Genomic DNA, 22,635 nt, shown 5'->3' on the forward strand with positions numbered 1-22,635 from the left:
CATTAATGCTATTTAAACAATAGGGGGGTTAGTTTTTTATTTTTGTGCTTCATTCATTTACTATTTTCAAGAAAGTAAAAGATATGGCCATTTGGGCTGTAAATTATTATGATCTTCATTTCACTTTACTTTGTTTTTATGTGCAGAAACTCCCACAGACGACACGTTTGTTGACTGCCTATGTGGCCACGAGCAGGACATTCACAGACACATAATTGACAGTTTTCAAGAGATTTTATTGAACTGTGTAAACTCTGCAAAATCTTTACATGCAAATGTATCTGCAAACATACAGAATCAAACACATGCGCCATTTATTTACAAATACGGAGAAAAAAAACAGTTTAGCTGCACTGTAACCAAGACAGAAGGCTCTGGAAAAAAGAAAAAACATGATCATGAAATGATCAACAAGGGTTCCTTTGTGTGTCAATTTTTGTTCAAACTGTAATGTAAACATTTTACAAACTAATACTAATTTATGCTGTTTATTTGGAGAAGTAAATAAATTAACATCATGTTTTAAACTGTTTCCAAACAATCAAATGTTTGGGAATATATTTTACTCATAAAAACTTTATTATCAGTTATTTTTGCTCTATATTTTAAGACACTTTTAATATAATCAAGGAAACTTTAAATTACAAAGCAAAACATTTTAGCAATTGAAAACTGTCTAAATATCTAGAGAAGTGTTTAAACATTTAACAGTGTCTTCAGTGTAAATGACAGTCATCAGTTAACAATGTGAGAGAAAAAAAGACAAGAGAAGGACGGTTGCATTCTCTGAGTGCATTCACTACTTTTACATTATAAAGAGAGCTTCCTACTGTATGTGTGCATGTGTGTGTGTGTGTGTGTGTGCATGAGAGGCTACTCCTGGTAGTCACAGAAGGCAGAGCAGATGTACAGAGGAAACAAGACACTGGAGCATAAGCACAGTATAATCAAAGACAGTAATCAAATAGTCTGTTTTTATCGTCGTACTTAAATGATGTTTCATATTAAAGCGAAATATGTCGGTCCAAATCATTCAGATTACACCCACAGTCGTCGCAGTCATGCAGCATGTGTGTAAGTGTGTATCAATAGGAATGTCATGGAATAGAAGTGTAAACAAATTAAAATTATCACTTTTTTTTACAAGGATATATTTATATATGTATGTATATTTATATCTTGAAGCACAAGACACTTCATGCATAGATATTTTTTTGTCAGTTTTAATCTTGTGACATTGAGTTAAGTTACAAATAGAAGTCGAAAGTGATTGCAGGCCATTCCACTTTTGTCAGGTGTGCTTTCCTTGGTTTGCTGCGATTAGGGACAAACTTGAGTGTGAACAACAATACAGAAGAAGAATAACAATCAGATTTGAAAAACAATTTTTGTTTTAATTAACATGGCCAAGTCTGGCGCTGAGCATTGCTCCTCAATCTGCGGGAGATAGAATCTTTAACCAGTAAATCTTGTTCAACGTAAGTTTCTGACTGCAAACAATATCATCCTTATTGATCAATCATGATCAGGTTGACCACTATTTCTTTTAATCCTCCATCTCTGGAACTAACATCCACTAAAAACCTGCAGTGAGGGGGGAGGAAGGGAAGGGGGTGACTGAGGAGCAGACACTCCCTGCTTTGTGCAAACAGTGTTAATGTAAGTGAGAGTGGATAATAACCGATCCCAGGCACAGCAGAGTCAAAAACACAGTGCATGCAATGTGAAGTCAACATAATTGTGACATAATTGCCCCATAGCACGTGTTCAATATACATTTCTTAATTTCCTAACCCTTAACTTAAATGTTATTAACAGACACAAACCATAAATTCTATTAATAACAGTTTGGGTTTTTGAAGTGAGACACTGACACATGAACAACACTGTCCATGATGGTTTAATCAGTGAACCATCACAGGTCGCTCCAGGATTCATTAGCTCTTTGTAAACTAGACTTCTTCAAAGTCATATTACAGGTGCACTCTTATCAAAAACCTGAACCATCCCTTTAACTACATGTGCTATCAGATTGAGTCAGAAATTAACAACAGCCAATCTCTAAGTTTCATGGCCCACTAAAATATGCGTCACCTGTAGACTAAATGTTTATCCTTACCTGAGCATGTTCATATGTAAACATTTCTGCATGGAAATATACATCACACATAAAGGAGGGAATAAAGACATGTTTAAGGTGCAGCTGTGTGTGCATGTGTGTGTGTTTCTAAAGTCTGAGGCTCTTTGTGCTCAAATTACGTTATCATCTGATTATGCTAACATTCAGTTTTCTTTCCACAGTCGAGCTAATATTTGCCTCCTGTCCAGTCCATGCATTGATATGACAAACGTCTTTAACATTACAACATTTTCCTGTTCATGTTTTGTGCGAGTCAACTTTCAATCCATTTGTGGAGAATGTGTGGAGTTTGTTGCTTCAAATTACAGTATGGTTTTTATCAGTTGTTTTGTAATCATTGGATATAATTGCACATCAAAAACTCCACCTTGGCGAGTCACTAATTGATCATAATTTCTGAATTCAACATGGAGAAAAAAACAACAACAACTATAGCCCGTCCAATGTTTTTAAACACATAGCAGATTGAATTTAAAAATGACTGTGGCCAAAGACATACTGTATGTAATTTATAAACCTACAAGATTATAAATGAAACTAATGAATCAAGCCAAAATTACTTACTTAACTAAACTCAAGCCGATGCCGATGTCAAAAAGCAAAAAAGCGCCTAGAGTTTTGTTGCATCCTAATAAGAGCCAATACAGTTCTGTGCTTCTAGTTATTCTCCTTGATGGCTGACACTAACAATGCGTACATGTCTAGTTATTAACTCTATAAATAAGATAAATGTCAGCTTACAGCAACCCACTTTTAGAAGTTCCCAAAGAGGAACATTAGTGGTAAACAGTGAAATGACACCAAGCCTTACTGGAGCAAAGACAGAGGGAGAAGTGTTGATAAAAAGTTTGGAGGCATGAGCAGCTGCAGTTTGACCCCCAGGCACAGAACCTGTACATGAACACCAACAAGTAAGGAAAAAAAGAGGATAGGAAGGAGGAAAGGAATAAGAATTGCTCTAGAAGACAAACTAATACTAAGACGTGAGGACAAGTTTTAAGCTCATGCTGTATTGGGCGTGGCCTAATCGTAGCTAATCACTGGCATCGTGGTTCTCGTTCAACAGAGTGTGCCAACGCTCAATCTTCTTGTCCTTGTTCTTCAAACACTCGTACCAGTGTTTCAGCTGCTCTCCTTTGGCAGTGATTCCCAGCTGACAGCCGCCTGTAGAACAACCACAGAAGAAGAAAGAACAAACAGCTGAGTGGACGTGTTTTCATGTGAAGCAGAGCAGTGACTCAGACGATGCTGTGATTACCAATGTAGTCATTGGATTTCCCGATGTCATAATCCCAAACTGTGATGTCCAAAGTCTTCTTTGCCAGTTCACTGTGTTTGATGTCATAGGCAAATTCCTGGAATTAAAGGATAATTTCTTTTTTTAAAAGGTTAAAATAGAATAAAGGCTATTCTATTCTATTTTAAACTTTAACCTTTTTTAAACAAACTATACAGCAGTACTTCTCAAATAATTAGGTGGTCCATGGAGGGGTTGGGGCTCTGCTGTACTTCTTGAATGATAAACAAGCCTCCAGTCGCTAGGTGGCAGCACATACAGTGCTTTGTAGAGATAAGAAAATACATATTGTCAGGTTCTCAATAGTATTTCACTTTGGGGCAGGGGCTGGAAACATCTCTGTCCCCTAGGGGGGGCATGACAGAAAATAATTGTTCTTCCAAAATATATATATATACTGTATATATATATATATATGTGAAAGATTTGGGTTTCTGTACATAATAGAAACAACAACGTGAACAGTGTAACCTGACATGCTGTAGCCAGTAGACTGCGGTTTTTATTTTTTTATTTTTGTCTTTAATCTAAACAATGGAAATGATGCTGGCTTTGAAAACAGTCAAAACTAAAAAATTACATTATTTACACTGAATGGTGTATTTTTGTATGTAGCATCAGATAGGTTCATCTGACTGTAGTCCTACAAACCTCGTTGTACTCTGGATTTAAAGTCCTCTTCTTGATTTGAGTTTTGCACTTGCCCTTTTTACCCATGTCAGGTTTCAGACATCTGGAGATTACAACAAACAGGCAGAGTTTGACTGAGAGTGCTTGAATAAAAGCTGAATGCCCTCTCTTTTAGCGCTTCACCTACATTTTCACATAGGGATCAGAGTAGCCGTTAGCATCCATGGCAGCCAAATGAACGCAGCGAACCACCCCAACGATCAAGCGGTTCTGCGGGGTGCTGTACATGAGCGAGATCAGGATCCGACCTCGTTCTTCTACGTCTCCACTATCTTTCCCCGTCTGAGACACAGTAGAGGACAATTGTCAAGCTCATTAGGACAACACAAACATGTCTAATAGGGCTGCAACCATACACAAAAGTCACAGTTCAGTTCGGTTTGGTACTTAAGTGTCACGGTTCCATAGAGAACCCAATGTAACCTGCTGTTCCACGATAGCATTGCTTGTATCAGTGTGCATTGCTCAATAATTACAAGTCATCAAATCAAACATTTGACTTGGATCAATTCTTGGTATTTTTATAACATGAACAAGAATTTGCCATATTCAGACAAGCCCAGACAAAAGGGTGAAATCACCTCATCTTCGTAGAGGGAGATGCCTCTGGCTGCTCCCACTGTCGCTGTTCTCTTTGTCTGAGAAGAATTAGCAGAGATTAGAGAAGCCGAATAAGATTCAGGAGATCCAGATGAGGACCTACAAACAAACTCCGACTCACAGGTATGACTCTCTCCAGACAAACGTTAAAATTCTTCTTTTGGTTCATCTTCAGTTTCTTCAGTGCCACTCGTGTTTCGCCGATGAACTCATTGTGCCCAAACTTGTCTTCATCACAGACGGAGAGTCTGAAGCACAGATTTTTTTAAAAAAGAAACAAATCCTTGATCATACTGAAACACTGTGAACACCTTCACACAGGTCAGAAGAGGACAGTTCAGGTGCTAAACATGAAAACCACGGCAGATCAGAGAGCGTCAGTAAAGTTCCTACCTGAGGGTTTTACGCTGCATGTCCTCGTCTGTAAGACCGTGGTAAGTCAGGGTCTCATTCCATGCGGGGTTACGAGTGTTTCTCAGGGTCTTTGTGCGAAGTTTGTTGGCCTGTTTGTTGAAAATCAGATCAAGACAAATGCATGAAGATGGTTTAGGGTACCAGTGGACATTATTTAAATGTTTTTCCTAACAGAAATTAAACTTAAATTAAACATCTGCACTTCGGTTTCTGTACATACACAGAAGACAAGTGTCAACACTGATACAAATCAGACTGGATGGAGGTTTACAATGGACTAGCTGCAGCTGTTTCTAACAACAAAACCATAATCTGTAGTAGTACACGTATCAAACTCAAGGCCTGGGGGCCAAATGCAGCCCACAAAATTCTTTTAAAGGACCCGCAGGAGCTTAAAAAAACATTTAATAGGGCAGTGGTGGTTTAGTGGTTAAGGAAGCGGACTTGTGTCCGGAAAGTTGCAGGTTCGAATCCACCAGCTGCCAAGTTACCACTGAGGTGCTCTGGGCATGACACCGTCCCCACACACTGCTCCCCTTAACTGTAACCCACTGTTCACTTTGGGGATAAACTTTGGGTAAAAACAGAGGTCACATTTGGTTGTGTTCAGTGGTGTGCTGTGTCACAGTGACAAGGAGTTCACTTTCCTTCCTTTCCTTAATAAAGTTGATAACTTATGTTTTCATTATACAGCAATGACCAATATTTTTAACCTGACTAAATAATAACCAATTGCAAAAACATTTATTAATACGTTATGGAGTAGTTACATCTATACATCTATTTGACGTGGCGTAGTATAAACAAGTGCATGGTAACTAAACCAAAGGATTTTATATTTAGTATAAATTACTTTTTTTAAAATACATTTGTTTTAAATCAATATAAAATGAATGAAAATATTGAAGCTATTGAGTCATCAAAATAACAGAGTCAGAGATCACATCCAGCTTTAACTTCAACTACCATTAAAAGTAGTGTTCATTTTAACCACAAGGTGTCAGGTTTGAGTTTTCACAAAGCTGATCACCAGCCTCCCTGCTCTGCTCAGCCTGATGGGGTTTTAAATCTTTAATAAGAGGTAAAAGCTTTATGATGGAGTTAAGGTGTGTCACATGATGTACCTTACTGGCCCCAGGCAGCAGATGGAGCTTCACATAAGGATCTGCAAGTCCATTAGAGTCCATGGGCTTCAGACCCTGAGGAGAAACCAGTACAACGTTACATCACAGCGTAAGGACGACAGACAGTTGATCTGAAGATCAAGGCTGTTAGTTTTTACCACTACCCATACACTTTACTACATACTACAATAGCTTTACTATCAGGATTCTAGAGTGGACACCACAGTACCTTTCCTCTTAGAATACTACAGTGAAGACTGTTGCTTTCCTGTTCATATAGCAGACTGAACTCCAGAGAACCCAGAGTGGCTGAAAGAAACACAGAACAGACATTTTTTTTGTATGGATTTAAAAGGATTGAATTGACGGAACCAAAGAGGAATAAGAGGCTGGTCATTCATTTGACCTCAGACCACTGGGACCACGACCTTTGTTTTGATGGGTCAGCGATGCTGTGTCCATGTTGGTCAGCATGAATCCTGGACTATATAACAGGTCAACAGAGAATTTGTGGACTACCATATAAACATATAGGACTAGAGTTTAATTCATTTGTTTTGGGCTAGATTTTACCTATGTATTACATACATTTAACTTAGCTAATTATGAGCATGATATGAATTTTAAAAATGTGTTAAAAATTTTACTACATCTTCAATCATTTCTAAACGCCATTGATTGTATAACATATGCCATTTAATTTTGCTATGTTTGGGTTTGCTACAAGCCATTGTTTTTTTTGCTAGTGGTTTTCTGACTTGTGATGCATTAAAAGCATCATAGCTAATCAAAAATGAAGTGGCTTTAATTGCAATGTTTCTTTTGATAAAAGTATTTGTTATGTGTTAAAATGCAGCAGATTTTTTAAAAAATGAACACTGTTGATTTCTATTTTTTGTTTTTTAATAAACACTCCATCTAGTACAATGTACTGGAAATGATTTAAAATGTGTTTTTAATGCCGATCAGAACACATGCTATAAATAAACTCCATCTATAAACATGTCATGTGTGAAGATAAGAACAGTGAGCAGATGGTGATTCACTCACTGGCTTCATCAGAGTCATAATCGTTGGCCTCCTCATCCTCCTCAGCTGAGGGAGGCTGCTGCCGAACAGGAACAGTGTTTCCGTGGGAAGCAGGTTGCCTCCTCTCCTCTCTCGCAGCAGGAGGTGCTCTCTGCTCCACAGAGGCTGCTGCAGAGGAGAATGAGCCTCCATCCCCTGCCATTGAACCTGAGAAATACAGAGACAGAAATACATATCCACTGAGCAACAGGGACTCTGGGCTCCCTCTCTTACAGTATTGTGACCATTTCTGTTCACTGTCTATGTGTTCATTTCTAAAGATTTTTCATGCTACTAAACCTCAGGTCTAAATGCATGAGAGTGTATTACAGAATGATTTAAGTTGTGTTGGCATCTCCACCTCCAATGGCAGCAATGAAAACTTAATATGTGTCTGACCTTTAAGACACAGGAAAGGATTTACATCTTGGCATCAGCTCACCCTGCTGGCCCACGGAGGCTGCTGCGGGCGGTCTAGAGCTCTGAACAGGAATCATCTTCTTCGTCACCAACGGACTCTCCTGCTCTGCCTCCTGAGGACCAGCCCCACCAGTGGCCATTGGGATGGCAGATGGTTTAGGGGCCACAGGTGGGTAACCAGAACGGCTCTGTGGCTTAGGAGCTGAAGAAAGACATAACATAATAAACATACAACACATATCAAGTTAATACAAAGTCAGGCAAGTACTTTTGTGATCTGATAACTATATCTGTAACTTAAGTATTTAGTCAGTAGCTTTAACAGCTTGATTGTATACATAGCTTCAATCTTCGCCTCTTTGCCCAACAATAAGATAATCAGGCAGATTTCTGGCATTTTCACATAAGCAACAAGCACAGAGGTAAAATGGACACGTTCAAATACACAGCAAAGCTGCAGTTCACAACTTCACTGCACTGACTTAATACCCAAAATACACTAAACCAGTGTTTCTCAAACTGTTTATACTCTACCACCTAAGAAAACATTGATCTCTCTGAGTACCACCATAATGACCAACATTAGAATTCCCCTGCTCGTTCCACGTTCAACTTGCGACTGATCCTATGATTCTCTGCTGCCTATGCTTATACGTGAGCAACAGACTTGCATTGCAGAAAAAAAGACAAGTAAATACCAGACGTCCTATTTCATAATCTCACAAGTAGCTACACAAATGTTGTATTAATTGTGCATGGTATGTTTCAGATTTATTTAGTTGAAAATCTGAATGTGAAAATGTGAATTTTCCCCACATACCACTACAGAGCTCCAGTGGTAAGCGTACCACAGTTTGAGAACCACTGCACTAAACTTACACAATTGCACTCTCTGGTTAAAAACTTAATTTAAATACAGGTTGATGGAAATTTAGACAGCAAACACCAAAATATCTCAATTAGATTTATAATGTTTCCGAAACAGACTTCAGAATGTGTGCGAACCAAATTTAATACAACGTAGGTGGTTCAAACCCTGGTTTTACCCTGGCTGGAATTAAAGGCCTACTTGTTTAGGGTGAGTCGCTGCACCTCTTCTTAGAGAATATTATATATAAAACATTATATTAAAAACTGTTACACTGTAATGAATGTCATACAGCATAACAGTAGTCCAGGAGGTATTCAATGTCAAGTTTCCCATGGAGGCATTGCGATATAACACTAAATTAAATAACTGATGTGTTTTGATTTTTCAAATCTGAAACTTTGATTTGCAGCCAGAATGCAGTTTTTAATTCCAGAACAGTCTGTTCTTGGTTCTTTTGCAAAGAACAACCCCACCCACATAAACCTGATGCATAGATCAGTGGAAAAGACAGATGGGGTAATCCTTTCTGCCTTGCAACTTTCACTATAGTTTATAGTTTAAAGTAGTTAATCAAATGTCATTATAAAACTTTTAGTATTTGCTGTATATCATGGAACTACATGGACACAGGCAGACTTGGGGCTCAGGCTGCTGCTGCTGCTGCTACATCAGTGGAGGGAACAAGGGAGCTCCCCTCTGCATCTTATTGATGCTGCTGCATTTCCGTTGGAAATGCATTGACCTACATACATAAAAACACCACCAAGACGTAACCAACGCCTCTACTTGCAGAAGCAGAAGCAGCAGTAGTGTGCCTCTGTGAGGCAGCTAAACCTAGGTGGACCACGGTCTGGTCATATTCTCAGTCCCATCAGTACCACAATCTGTGATTAAATGTAGAAATTTGATAAATTTGTATATTATTGTCTTCTTATGTGACAAAAATAAGCCAATCAGACTAATAGGACAGAGAGGAAAGAAAAAGAAGTAATTTCCATGGTGTGGTTCGAAATAAAAGCTAATGCCTAAAACAGGGCTGTCAAACCAGAATTGAATTAAAACTTTCTTTTAAACTGGCCTACAGTTAAACCTGTGGTAATGACGACTACCCCAAGGAAAAGCACAGATCCACTTAAATCAGCGGTGACGGCACAGAAAAGAACACATTTCTGACACAATAACGTTGATCCAAACCCATGATTCATGAATACATTTGGTTACTACTGAGGTTTTCAAAGTACGGGGCGTGTCCCTTATGAGGGGGCACAGTGCCATTACAAGGAGGGGACAAATGGAATAAAAGAATGAAATGTAACGCAGCATATTGTCTAATGATGTAAATGTGTAACAAGAGACCGGCACAAAAAAAGTATACAATGATAACACACTTATCACAATATAAATACATACAAAATAATAAAGGTATAAACAGTTATCATAATAATACCAAGAAGAAAAAAGGTTATTCAATAAGTTATATATATCGAATAACTTATAAGTTAGTGGTTAGCACGCCTGCCTCGAAAGCAAAGAGCAGAGAGTCCTTGGTTCAATTCCCAGAGGAACCACAGGCTTGGCGCCTGCTGGGGGCAGCCTGTTAACAGTGTATCTGCTGTTAACACAAGAATTTCCCAAATATGGGATCAATATAGTTCAAATTATTATTATTATACTTATTATACTTTCTCACAATTTAGTGCACAAAATAATATCCTACATATGGACCCAAACTTTTGGCAAACAGGATCTAATAATTAACTTATATTCATAACTATGTCCAAGAACATTGAAGGTCCATTTTATCTCAATGCAGTAAACATAAGTAAACATAAACAGTAAAACTCTGGTAGGACTTCTGTTACGATGACTATGTTGTGGACTGGGCTGAATCTACCTGCAGGGACCACTTGAGTCACTGCTGCTCTGGGCTCAGGGTTGGGGGCCCCTTGTGGTTTTGGGGACTCCTGGACTCTGGCCTCTTTTTTTTTCGATAATGGCATGGGTGATGGCAAGTAGTGTTTAGGGAAACCTTTGAAGAACCAAGCACCGGACCTTTTCCAAACCTATAAAACAGAACAAAAACTGTCCTACTAATACTGATCAACCACAGAACCTGCCCATAAAATCCAGACATGTCGAATACAGTGTAGGTTGTTACAGAGGTCTCACATTTTCCTATTATTGTATTGTGAACTTCAATATGAACCTCTCCATGAGACATTACTTATCTGGACTTTAGTTTGGTTATAATTGAAAACTGTGTCTCATCAGTAAGAGGCGAAGCTCTTACCTCCCTCTGTTCTCGGCAGATCTTACAGAGCCACACAGCATGTGGCCGACTGCCACACTGTGTTCCGCACTTACTGCACATGCTCTGCACGACAGGAGAAGGAAAAGGGTTTTTTTTTTTTTTTTTTTTAAAGCTACATAAATACATGAGAGTTGTTTTGGAATAGGAAATTAATCAGAGATGTATACCTTTTTGCAGTCCTCACACACTACAGCACTAACTCCATGTAAGTTGAGCTGCTCCCCACAAAGCAGACAGCGGGACACTCCATCTCCACACGCTGTCTTCTTCATGTCGTCCAGATGGTTTATTAAACGCCTGTAGCAGAATCAGCAGCACATGGTGGAAGAGTTACTCCAAAATAATCACTTGTGTTTTTCTCATGTCTAAATGACATCAGGTGGGTGAAGAAATTGATCCTTGTACCCGATTCTCTCCTGTTCCATGGCCTCCATCTTCTCTGCCCGGACGATCACATTGTTTATTATCTCCTTCTCTTCATCTGTCAGTTCAGGACCAGAGCCAGGACCGGACTGTGAGGTCCAGGTACTCCTATCAAGCAACATATTTCCATTAAAAAATATACATCAATGTCATTGTTCTTGTATTTGATGTTGATGAAAAATGAAGATTTTGCTAATACTCGGTCAACTCTTTAGGACATTTTCATTTAGTTGACCAAAGACAGCATCAAAAAATAGCCTAAAGTTAGCAGCCATAGGAAAGAAATAAAATATATAAGATCATCCATCCATCCATTTTCATCCACTTATCCATTACCAGGTCGTGGGGGCAGCAGTCTCCATGACCACCACCCAAATCACACTGCACCGTAACAAAACCCCTGAACCTTCCTGCAGGTGGTGAGTCCACTGCCAACCGCCCTGACTGGGATTTGAACTTGCCCAGGAAGTGAACCCTGGGGTTCCACACCAACGACAGAGACATTGCCTCTGGGCCAAAGTGCCACTATATAAGACCACTTCAGATATAATAATATATTTATATATCAATATATTTAATACAGCAGGTCCTCACCTAACGAGGGAGTTACATTTCCTCATCCTCGTCATTAAAAAAATAGGTCTTTCATCTGTCGATCGACAGGGATTTGTCATTTCTTCTTACTTTGTTTTTGTTGAAAATGATGTTTGAGATTGTCGCTGCCCGTGCATTCCCCTCGTCGTAACAAGATTCCTTGTCGCGAAACACATATTTTTAAATTTCAAGAAGTCTGTCGTAACGAGTTGGCGTAAACCGAATACTTCATTTTGTGAAGGCCAGCTGTATATATATTTTTTTAATAAATAGCAAACATTTTCTACAAGACATTTTCACAGTCCAGAGGCTGTAGAGTGAAAATGTCTAGTAGAGATGAAGGGTGTTGATGTACAGTGTCATTGCACAACAAAGAACAACACAAAACACACAAACCAGTCACATGGAAAACAGAGGGTTAAAAAACTTACTGTTTTTTTTCACTGGAGTTAAACATCACATGTTAGCGATTTGGATGGGGAACAGAAGAGGAAGACATGTTAGTGTTCATCTCACCCTTAACACATGGCTACAGACAGAACATTTTTCACCAGGGTGGAACTTCACACAAGTGAATATTTAAAAATTGTGCAAATCAATATTACAATGCACACACATGTTTTTCATTCCAACACTGGGGCACTGTGCCAGTGCCATTGCGGGGGGTGGAGGAGGAGGGTGGAATGAATGGATGAAACTTAACGCAGCATATTGTCCAATGCTGTAAATAGACTGGCAAAAAAAATGATTGGTTAAAGGCGGGGTAAAATTAATATCTTATAATAATATTGAAAAGGAGGCCGATATGGCAGAGCAGCAGTAGTAACATGGCACAGTGTGCCCCCCTGCTCCTCCCCACACACAAATTCTGACTCCTGCCAACTGACCAAAGCTGGCAACGCTAGCATAACACGGACAAGTTTAAGGTGCATAAAAACAGTTACATTTACAATGTGTGAAATAAACAAGTGAAAATGTGTGTCCTTTTTTTTTTGTTGTTTTTTTGGTGGAGGGCGCACCTTTTCTTATGAACCAAAAGGAGGCAGCAAAAAAAGTTTGGGAACCACTGTCCTAAGTTTGTTTGTGGTATATTTATATTTATAGTTATAGAATTACATGTATAATTTTTTTTTTTATGTAATTGGTCAGGATCTACCAGCACTCCCTTTGAGATCTATTGGTAGATCCCGATCTACTTATTGGGAACCCCAGAGTAAAGGCAAGCCCCATAATGGAGTGACAGTCACACTTACCCAGAAGGCATGTTTCTCTGCTTGTCATTGGACATCCAGCGGTCAGAGCTGCTGCTCATTACTGCGTCCGTCATTCTGTACAGAGGGAACAAAAACAATCTTTTATTCAGGATACAGTCTGTACAATCACAGCCCAATAATACCTGCACGGCAGAATTGACAGAAATGTTTCAGGATGTAAAAGCTGAAACACTGCACAACAAATACTGTAGTAACTGCCAGTGTGGACACGGCACAAGTCTGAGATGAGAATCAGACTGAGAACTCAATAGAGAAAAAGGACAGACAGGGTATCAGGGTGTACGAGACTGAGTTCAGCATGGGGATCAAAGTGAGCCAAGATCTGAGAATCAGACTAATTAGACCAAGAATCTAACAGACTATAAAGACTATGTAAGAACTGAAAATCAAAGTAAATATGAGGCTGAATGAGTATCCAACTATCTGACACATCATCAAACTGAGAAGCAGACTATGTACCCTGAGATTGAGTATTGGTTTTAGTATGAGACTCAGTACCAGACATGGTACCAGAGTCAGTACCACTCTTAGTACCAGACTCCGTACCTGACTCGGGACCAGAGTCAGTACCAGAGTCAGTACCAAATTCAGTATGAGATTCAGTACCACACTCAGAATCAGACTCAATACCAAACTCGGTACCAGAGTCAGTACTAGTCTCAGTACCAGACTTGGTACCAGAGTCAGTATCAGACTCAGTACCAAACTCAGTATGAGACTCAGTACCAGACATGGTATCAGAATCAGTACAACACAGGGTACTTGACTCAGTACCAGACCCAGTATGAGACTCAGTACCAGACTGTGTACCAGACTCCGTACCAGAGTCAACACCAGAGTCAGTACCAGACTGTGCTGGCAGAGACACACCAGGCCATTATCAGCATAATGTAATGTAATACAGCATCGTCCTGTCTGCAGTCAGAAAAAGACCAGCCTGTAAAAAGCCTCTCCCGAGCCTCAAACATGGAGAAGGTTGAAGAAGGCTGTCAAAAGTGCAGATGGTGTAACGAGAGAACTAACAGTGAAATCAATATCTTTCTTTCCTCGTCTCCAGCTTCTTACTGCAGTGAAGTCAAGCTCCAAAAACGCTCAGAAATGAAAACAGCCGGTAACAACAACAGCCTTTCAGGAGCTTTAAATTTCACGTTATTAAATCCACGTTTATTTAATTAGTCCAGATTGATTTTGCATTACTAGTGGGGAAAATTTGAGGCTGCCATTTAATTGACTGTTTCTAACACCCCCAATCTGTAAATGGATTAACACAGCTGTGGTTTCCTTCACGACACCAAGGATAAAAATGTCTAACTGACATTAATTCAACTTGGATTCAACAGTACTTTGCGATCTATAGGGAGTTTTATAGAAAAAAAACATCCTTTGACAAATCAGACGTTTAAAAATGTTTTAGCCAAAAAGGCAAAAATGTTATCAAATGTTGGTCAGTATGTTAGTACGTTAGTAACTAGAGAACACCTTGAAGCAGGCATGTCCAAACTGTTCCTCGAGATCTTTTGTGTCTGTGTGACTGTTGAAAAGCTATACAATTTAGCGGTTGTGAATTTAAATTTTAAGAGGAGGTATTACAGGTCTCTGATAAACCTTTGGAGGATTGTTGATGTTGTGAAGGTATTCGGTGCCTTAACCCAGATAAGCTCATGACTCCTTGTTAGCACTTGCTAGTTATTTGCATTGTTTCAGAGTAAGGGCTGTTTGACATCACCTTAGCTAAATTAGCTAAATTAGCTAAATTAGCAGTATATATATTAAAACACACACATTTTTGTTTTTTGTTATTAGCCTGTGAAAATAATTACATTAAAAATGACCTCAAAAGGCTGGAGATAGAGAGAGAAACAAATACCACTGATGTGTGGTTTTTTTTCAAATTTAATTCTAATTTTTTTACAATATCAAGTTGTGGTTGCTTCAGATTCAGGATTTATGCTAAACTAAGGTTTGTTTGCATATGAAAAAACTCAATATTACATTTGTGGAGAGAAGGGAAAACATGAGCAATTTCAGTAAATTTTTTAAATAAATATTAAGTTTGGCCCACAACTTCGTCCCAGTTTTTAATTTTGGCCTACTGTGAATTTTAAACCCCTGACCAACATGTAGCCTTGTGGTTTAATTGTGTTAATTTAGTAAACTGAGCACAGTCATATAGACTGTAAGAACAGAGGGCAATATATAATTATAGGCTGTTTTTGGGACATTACATCATGGGTGACCTGTGAACGTAGAGGAAGGAGCAATCAATGACTGGACTTGGAAACCAGTTATGTTCTGACTCCTAACCTAACCTAATGTGACTCACACATGTTGAGTGGCAAAAATTTCATCTCAACCTACAGTGCCTTTAACTATTCCTCATCTCATGCCATGAATATTAAAATATTTTGTTCCAAAATCCTTAAGCATTTGTACTTATGGGATGTATCCTGCAGTTTTTTGGAAGTAAACACTTCAAAATATTCCAGCTTGAACATTCAAACAAGTACTGAGTCATGTGTTGAAGGTTGTTTTGTTGAGTCACTTCATTGGTTACATGACATTTCGTGAAATAAAAAAAAAAGAAAGAGAGTTATGAGGGCCCACTTACTGACTGAATCATCACAGGGGAGGAAAAGATGTGCACAGTGATGATGTGTAAGTGTTAGTGTTAGTGCTGACGCAGATGAAAAGCCTTAATAACCCGAGCAGAGCAGAACAAACAGAGAAGTCACTGTGGTCTCATCGCTGCTCAACAGGCAGGATCAGGGGGTAATCAGAGGAAAGACTGTGGTGGAGGACGCATCACGCCAACTAACTGAAGTAATATTAGGCTGTTTGTATATGTAACAGTGGGTGAAGACGCTCTGAAAATCGAGGTGAAGGTGTGAGTTTTAATGTCAGGGGGAATGCTGTAAACCAACACAGTTTCTCCAAACACAGCAGGCACAGGTGTGTGTTAGTGTGTGTGACCACGTGGTAGAGCAGAGGGAATTTTACAGCATGTGGAGTTTTATATGAAGGTTCAGAAGTTTGATTTACAACATGCTTTTTTTAAAACATCCATCTTGAGCACAGGTCTGAGTGTTTCTGCCGTTTTCATCAGACTGTTGAGGCAGAAACAGAAAGAAGAGCCACAGCTCAGTGATGGACTGCTTTAATAGGGCACATTATTGACACAGTACACAGACAGAAGGTCTTCTATTTTTAGTTATTTACATTGATTCACCAGTTTGATGAATTAATGCAAGTTTCACTTTATTTATTTTTTCATGGATTAATCCCATAAAGCATTGTCTGGGCCACATTTAATACAAACAACTCTCATTGTTTTCTCGTTAAGTTGTAATGTATAATACATATAACAGTATGCTACAACACGTGTAACGCTTTTTGACCTATGAATACTCATGAATACTCTCATTTCTTTTTCCAATCCGTTGGATTATCTGTGGACTTTAAATGGGAGGTCTCAACAGTACACTGACATTTTAAATAAACTAACATAACAAAATATGTTATGAATAAACAGAAAGTGTAATAAACAATTCCAGGATAATTCCCTGATTAAAATGGACGTCAGTGTTTCCAGGTTAAACACTTCCTGTCCTGATATGCAACTGTTTTTATATTCCAACACAAAGTGTCATTTCATCTAAATTCCAGGACAATGATTCCCTAGATGCCTTCATAAGAAGGACACGCAGGAAACAAGGTTAATGAGAATAGAAGATCGATGACAAACTTTGATTTATTGTTGGTCAGACCTCCATCTCCTCTGCGATGCCTGGGGCCTTAATACATAATGTAAATTAATGAAACTCATCTGAATGTAGCTGTAGTCAGTCCTCAGTCCTTCACAGATTCCCCAAAGGCTTCATCCCAGCACGTTTCCAAAAAATAATTTTCTAAGGTTTTGATTGAAAAGTATTTTTAACATTAGTGCAGCACATTGTCCTCTTTACTTGGTGTTCAATAAAACTCTGAACACCCTCTCCTGCTGTGTGGAGTTAATCAGTGTCATCACACTCACCTGTGTCTCTGTCATCAGTCTCACTGGTGTCACCTGGTGTCCTGGGTATACAGTATATACACCTCTCTCCCCTTCACTCTGTCTTTATGGGATCATTGTTTTGAGCTGTGCCCTGTGGCTGTGTGTCCGTTGGTCCTGCCTGAAGTTCTGCTCTCAGTTCCTTGTTCCTGCAGCCCAGTGAGTTTTGTAACTTTGGAAATAAATCCTGTACACCTGAAGAGAGTCTCCCTAGTACTGGATCCTGGGTCCAGTACTGGGTCCTGCCTGCTTCCTGCTCAAACTATAGCAAAACCTGACAACAAGTGATGTAAATTAGGCATTTACAGTTTCATTTCAGAGCCATGTATGTTGCTGATCTCACTGCACCAGTCAATTTCTAACATGCCAGCAAACCAAGGCTAACTTTCCACAAGCATGTGTTTTTTGCGATCCTAATGGGTTGCAACTGCCAAGTTACCACTGAGGTGCTCTGAGCATGGCACCGTCCCCACACACTGCTCCCCTTAAAGCTGCCCACTGTTCACTTTGATGATAGGTTAAAAACAGAGGTCACATTTGGTTGTGTTCAGTGGTGGGGTTTTTTAAACTTTCATTCACACCCCGACACCTGGCAGTCTCCTAAAATCCTGTTAAACACTGGACATTATGTCAGAATCCTCATCAAGCTGAGTATTTTCTGATTCTTCCTTATCGGTGAAATACAGCAGTACATGCAGCAGTATGCTTATAAAAGTGGATAATAAAAACGACAACGTGAATGATGTGCATTTTTAGGAAATTTCAAGAAAATCAGTTTGCAGCTTTTTAGTTGGTGTAACTGAGACAGGAAATGGTCCTGCAGCTCTATGTCTGGTCCACACCTTTACTAAACGTAACAAAACAATAATTAGAGACAGTCTGGTCGGAGAGGAGCTGAGAATAATGGTTTTTATTTATGTCTATTTTGGGAGAGTCTGGATGTTGGTGGCCCTGTTGGTTGAGCAGCACTGACAAAAAGCTGTTTTGTCTCAGACTAGGAACCATCTGTGGAACCATCTGTGAGGACACTGTCAGAGTGATGGATTATTTCAAGTACACGGCATAGACAGGCATGAGTCCAGATTCAGGTTTCGTTGGTACATGAAAAAAAAGAGGGAAAACTTCTTGACATCCCTATTGAAAAAAACAGTAACAATATGCTGCGTTGGGCGAAAGTAATAGATACATTAAATTATCAACGCAAAATGCTACACTTTCAAGTTATGATCATTGTTGTTTCTGGCTTTTATGAACTTTATTCTTTATTATACTTTAACTAACTTTATTATTTCCCACACTGGGGAATGTCTGTCTGTGTTAACAGCAGATGTGCTACAACAGGCTGCCCCTTGGAGGCGCCAAGGTTGTGGTCCCTCTGGGAATCAAACCCAGGAATCTGTGCTCGCTGCTTGAAAGGCAGGTGTGCTAACTGTCAAACTATGGAACCATCAACCATGGGCCAACATGACAAATACTTGCCTGTAGACTTAATGTATTTGAGTTTGATTACACTGTACTGAGGGTGAGGGGTCTCTGGGACACAACATCCTGGTCTGAACCAACACATCCAGGGCTAGGTTGTGCTAGTTCCCAGATAGTCATCATCATCATCATTCGGAAAACTTTCCAAATTTAATTAGATTCCATCTGTGTTGTCTTTCTATCCACTCTGAACCCCTCTCCTTTTTCTAGAAACTCGTTTGGATCTTAGAAAATCTGCTTTTCTTTTTCTACCAACAGGCTGCTGATCTGCTGCAATTCTACTGCTGCTGTGTTTACAGGAGGCAGGGTTGTCACTGCAGTAATGCACAGAGTGATTTGGCACAGTTTTCACACCATTCTGATGAAACGCCACAAAGAAGCTGGATTTGAACCTTCTGCACAGCAGATGATAATCTGTAGTGTAAAAAAGAAGAATAATCCAGACTCATCAACACCATTTTAGAGTTCCACTCCTGGGTCACTGAGATATGTGTAATCACCAGCCCAAAACAGTACCAGAGGGATTAACTTACTGAAGTGGCTAATGATTAACAAATATTTATCAATACTTAAATGATTTTAGCAAGTGGTCCAAACCTTCAAATGTGGAAATTAAATACTTATGCACCATTTATTGACAGGTTATTGACAGTAATTTAAAAAGCACTCAGCCAATCAGATAAGTATGATTTGTGGAAGCTATGTACTATAACTCCTGCAGCTTTTTCCTATAGACTATTTCTATATTCCTAATAAGACCACCTGACCGTCTAAGGGTGGCTTGAGATTTGTGTTTAGGTATTCTAACTACTTGCTCTTTTAGAAAAAAAAAATCATTCTTGAAGCTTAATCACCAGTTTCCAACAGGCAGGAGTCAATTCTCATCACGGTGATAGATGAGAATTGACTCGTGCCTGTTGGAATGAAGACAACCTAAAACAACCTAAAGCCCAGTCACAATGTCAGAAGATTGTCTGTGCTGCTCAAACATAAGAATATTTACAAATATAAACCAGACAGAATGTGTTTGTGTGTGGATGAAAAGACACCGTATCACTGGATGTAATAAAAAACCATGGATAAATAAAGAAGGTAGAGTAGATTTGGACAAACGTATTTAGACACGCCAAGATATCGTTTTCTCAGGATTTGGCATTTAAACAAAAGAAGTGTTAAAATCAATTTTAAAAACTGAATCTGAAGCAGAAAGCATCAGGGTTTACAGAAAACAGTGTCCTCGTACTCCCTGCTTCTAAATAATGCAGTAACATTTGCGTATTCCATATTTTCATTGAAGAGGTCTTTTTTATGAAATGGCCAAACAATGTATTTTTCCCTTTTTTTTCTCTCTCTTTGATCGTGAAGGGGGAGAAGGCAGCAGCAAAACAAGGATGTCAACCAATAATCACTGTGGGTGTTCACTGGAGAGAAGGCAGCAGCATATACTGTATCTCACACCATTCATTCAGTCCCTGCTACCCTCCCCCATTTAATTATTTTCCTTCAGGTCTGAAGACGAGGAGGAGTATGAACAAGAGCAGCAGCAGGAGGAAGAGGAGGAGGAAGAGGAGATGGAGGAAAATTCCCACCGTCACATTGTTTTTGGATCACTGTCGAAAACACAACTGGCCCCAGTTCTGGTGATGTACCTGATGGGTCTTAGCTCCCATCAATTTTGTAACCAACACCACTAATTAACAACAATTAAAATGTTTAATCTAATTAATCACAAGGTAGATGTGGATTAACCGTTATAGTAATTAATTACAATTAACCGGGATTATTGACATTAATTACCATTCCTGAATATGACAAAAACGTTTTTTACGTATACTGCTGGATCAGAGAGACAAATAAAAAGGAGGTAGATTTATGTGTTTTTAACTAATTTTTTTTTCCAACTCACTATTTTTGACTAATCCATATGATAGAGTAATTCATATGAAAAATGTAAAGAAAAACATACAAACTATACAGCTGGAGACCTACTTACTGCCCTGCACTCGTTGAAAATTGAAAATAAAATTACAGGATATACTGTTTCATCATTCTGCATTACAATTAGTTTAATTAAATGATTGATAAATTATCTCAGGCAATGGCATTCATTTTGACAGCCATACTTTTTTCCCCTGCGTTATGTTGAATTACTAACCATTCAAATGTCATCCACCCTGACCAGTCATTGTTCCGACTCTGACCTCTACACTCCGGCCTTTTCTGTTTTGCTTTTTTCCTCCTAACAGGACATCCTCTAGTCTGCCTGGATGGTCTTTGACCGGCAGTAGTCTGATTTCCACACCTGTTTTGCAACTTCTGCTAAAACTTGATTAGTGCAGCACAAGTTTTATGCAGAACACTCTTGAGACGCATTATTTTTTCCTCGTGACAAGAACTATGAGTAGTTCATGGTCCGCCTCCATGGGTTGTCGGGTAGAAATTTGTGATTTCTTTAGCTGTAATGTACTAAGGGTAGAAAATGTCTGAGTGAAAAATTAAAAAAACAACAACAACAAAAAAAACGTCAAATTAACCCTTACCTTCTACAACTAACTTCTAGTATCTTCAGTGAAAGTGTGTGAGTCGTCCTGGAATTACATTCAACCTCAGTAAAAAGATGAAAGGTGAGACAGCAGAGTACTGCGCCATACCAAAGGGGGCAGACGTGAGTACGACAGAATGCTGCCTGCAAACAAATAACAAGAATTCAATTTTGTAATAATCCTTTTAAAATGTAAATCCATTAAATGCTCACCACTATCAATCATTTTTAAAAGTCGGTTTGCAAGGTAGATTTGGCGTCAGGGTAAATATGTATCTACTGTATGTATAGATATGTGTAATAAATAAAGGTGATTAGATACATGTACGTAGCCTTACTAGTATGTAATATTCATTTTGCTAAATGGTAGGTAAGTAATCTTTGGGGTTAATTTATTTGTAAATCAAACTCTGAAGGAGTCTGTGTCACACCTGCCGTGAACCTCACAGCATGTCATTTTACTAACAGATTTAAACCATTTGTTGAAATAATCTTGAAAAACTACCCAAACTGTTTTTAAGCGTTATGTTGTTGTTGTTGTTTTGTTTTGTTTTTTGGCATTAAGGGTCGTTTTTCTCTCAAAGAAATATAAATGGTTTCCAGGTTTAATAATCAGTCAAAAAGTGTTATTCCATTTTTTGAATGAATATAATAATATAATATGTTACATTTTACTCACTGTCATTTCCTTTTGCAATATTATGAATTATTTAGTCTAATATTATGTCATTTGCTGTGTCTGTCTGATGTGACAGTGCTGGTACATACATCATTCCTTTGAGTCTGCAGACACATCAAGGTCTGAAAAAAATCCTTCAGCAACGCCCAGGGATTGACTGCAACAACACAGTCTCCAACATGACTTACACCATGATTTCTTTTATCTGAACTGCAACAAATCATCAACAGCAGCAGCAGCAGTGGTGCAGCATTATTCCAAGCTGAAGTCACTATTGGGTTTCACTGAATCTCCAGGGATGGAGTAGGAGGATTAAAAAGTAGCATCATCATCAAAGAGTGAAATATGTTCCTCAGTCATTCATGAATAAGCTGAGCTCATACAACTACTGTAGTAAACCAGCAGAAACGGCTGCAAAACCCAGGGCTGAGTGGATGAGGGGCAATTCTGCTGCAGAGCAATCCACACACTCACACCCACTCACACACAAACATGGTTTATCCTATAACAAAAAGGGAATCAATTAAAAACTAATTTGCATAACTGCAGCCTGTGGAAGGTTAATATGCAGCACAGTAAGAGCAGCAGTGGCCACACAGTCACACCTCACTGTTCCAATGACTGGGTGTCAGAGAGAAGAGGCACAAACATGACACTC

The 22,635-nt window shown here is 38.9% G+C and overlaps 1 protein-coding gene across 4 annotated transcripts in view; it reads right to left on the minus strand.

The window, feature by feature from the left end:
* Positions 1 to 1,555: 1,555 nt before the first annotated feature.
* LOC103397704 (rabphilin-3A-like) overlaps positions 1,556 to 22,635 on the minus strand; it is a 21,583-nt gene continuing 503 nt past the window's right edge. The window contains exons 1-18 of one of the 4 annotated variants that reach the window (XM_025053458.1): positions 17,050 to 17,293; positions 13,206 to 13,282; positions 12,384 to 12,395; positions 11,341 to 11,466; positions 11,103 to 11,232; positions 10,915 to 10,998; positions 10,519 to 10,687; positions 7,776 to 7,955; positions 7,316 to 7,501; positions 6,495 to 6,574; positions 6,266 to 6,340; positions 5,121 to 5,230; positions 4,849 to 4,975; positions 4,709 to 4,765; positions 4,255 to 4,409; positions 4,089 to 4,170; positions 3,399 to 3,495; positions 1,556 to 3,304 (exon numbers count right to left, since the gene is read on the minus strand). In XM_025053458.1, coding sequence (XP_024909226.1) covers positions 3,174 to 3,304; positions 3,399 to 3,495; positions 4,089 to 4,170; positions 4,255 to 4,409; positions 4,709 to 4,765; positions 4,849 to 4,975; positions 5,121 to 5,230; positions 6,266 to 6,340; positions 6,495 to 6,574; positions 7,316 to 7,501; positions 7,776 to 7,955; positions 10,519 to 10,687; positions 10,915 to 10,998; positions 11,103 to 11,232; positions 11,341 to 11,466; positions 12,384 to 12,395; positions 13,206 to 13,279 — 1,875 coding nt within the window. In that variant the 5' untranslated portion in view covers positions 13,280 to 13,282; positions 17,050 to 17,293 and the 3' untranslated portion in view covers positions 1,556 to 3,173. Of the gene's footprint in view, positions 3,305 to 3,398; positions 3,496 to 4,088; positions 4,171 to 4,254; positions 4,410 to 4,708; positions 4,766 to 4,848; positions 4,976 to 5,120; positions 5,231 to 6,265; positions 6,341 to 6,494; positions 6,575 to 7,315; positions 7,502 to 7,775; positions 7,956 to 10,518; positions 10,688 to 10,914; positions 10,999 to 11,102; positions 11,233 to 11,340; positions 11,467 to 12,383; positions 12,396 to 13,205; positions 13,283 to 16,968; positions 17,294 to 22,635 lie in introns of those variants that run through there. The other 3 variants (XM_025053459.1, XM_008336067.2, XM_017043304.1) reach the window with 3 other exon arrangements.

This window comes from Cynoglossus semilaevis, chromosome Z (assembly GCF_000523025.1).
Source record: "Cynoglossus semilaevis isolate Cse_v1.0 chromosome Z, Cse_v1.0, whole genome shotgun sequence".
Lineage (NCBI taxonomy): Eukaryota > Metazoa > Chordata > Actinopteri > Pleuronectiformes > Cynoglossidae > Cynoglossus > Cynoglossus semilaevis.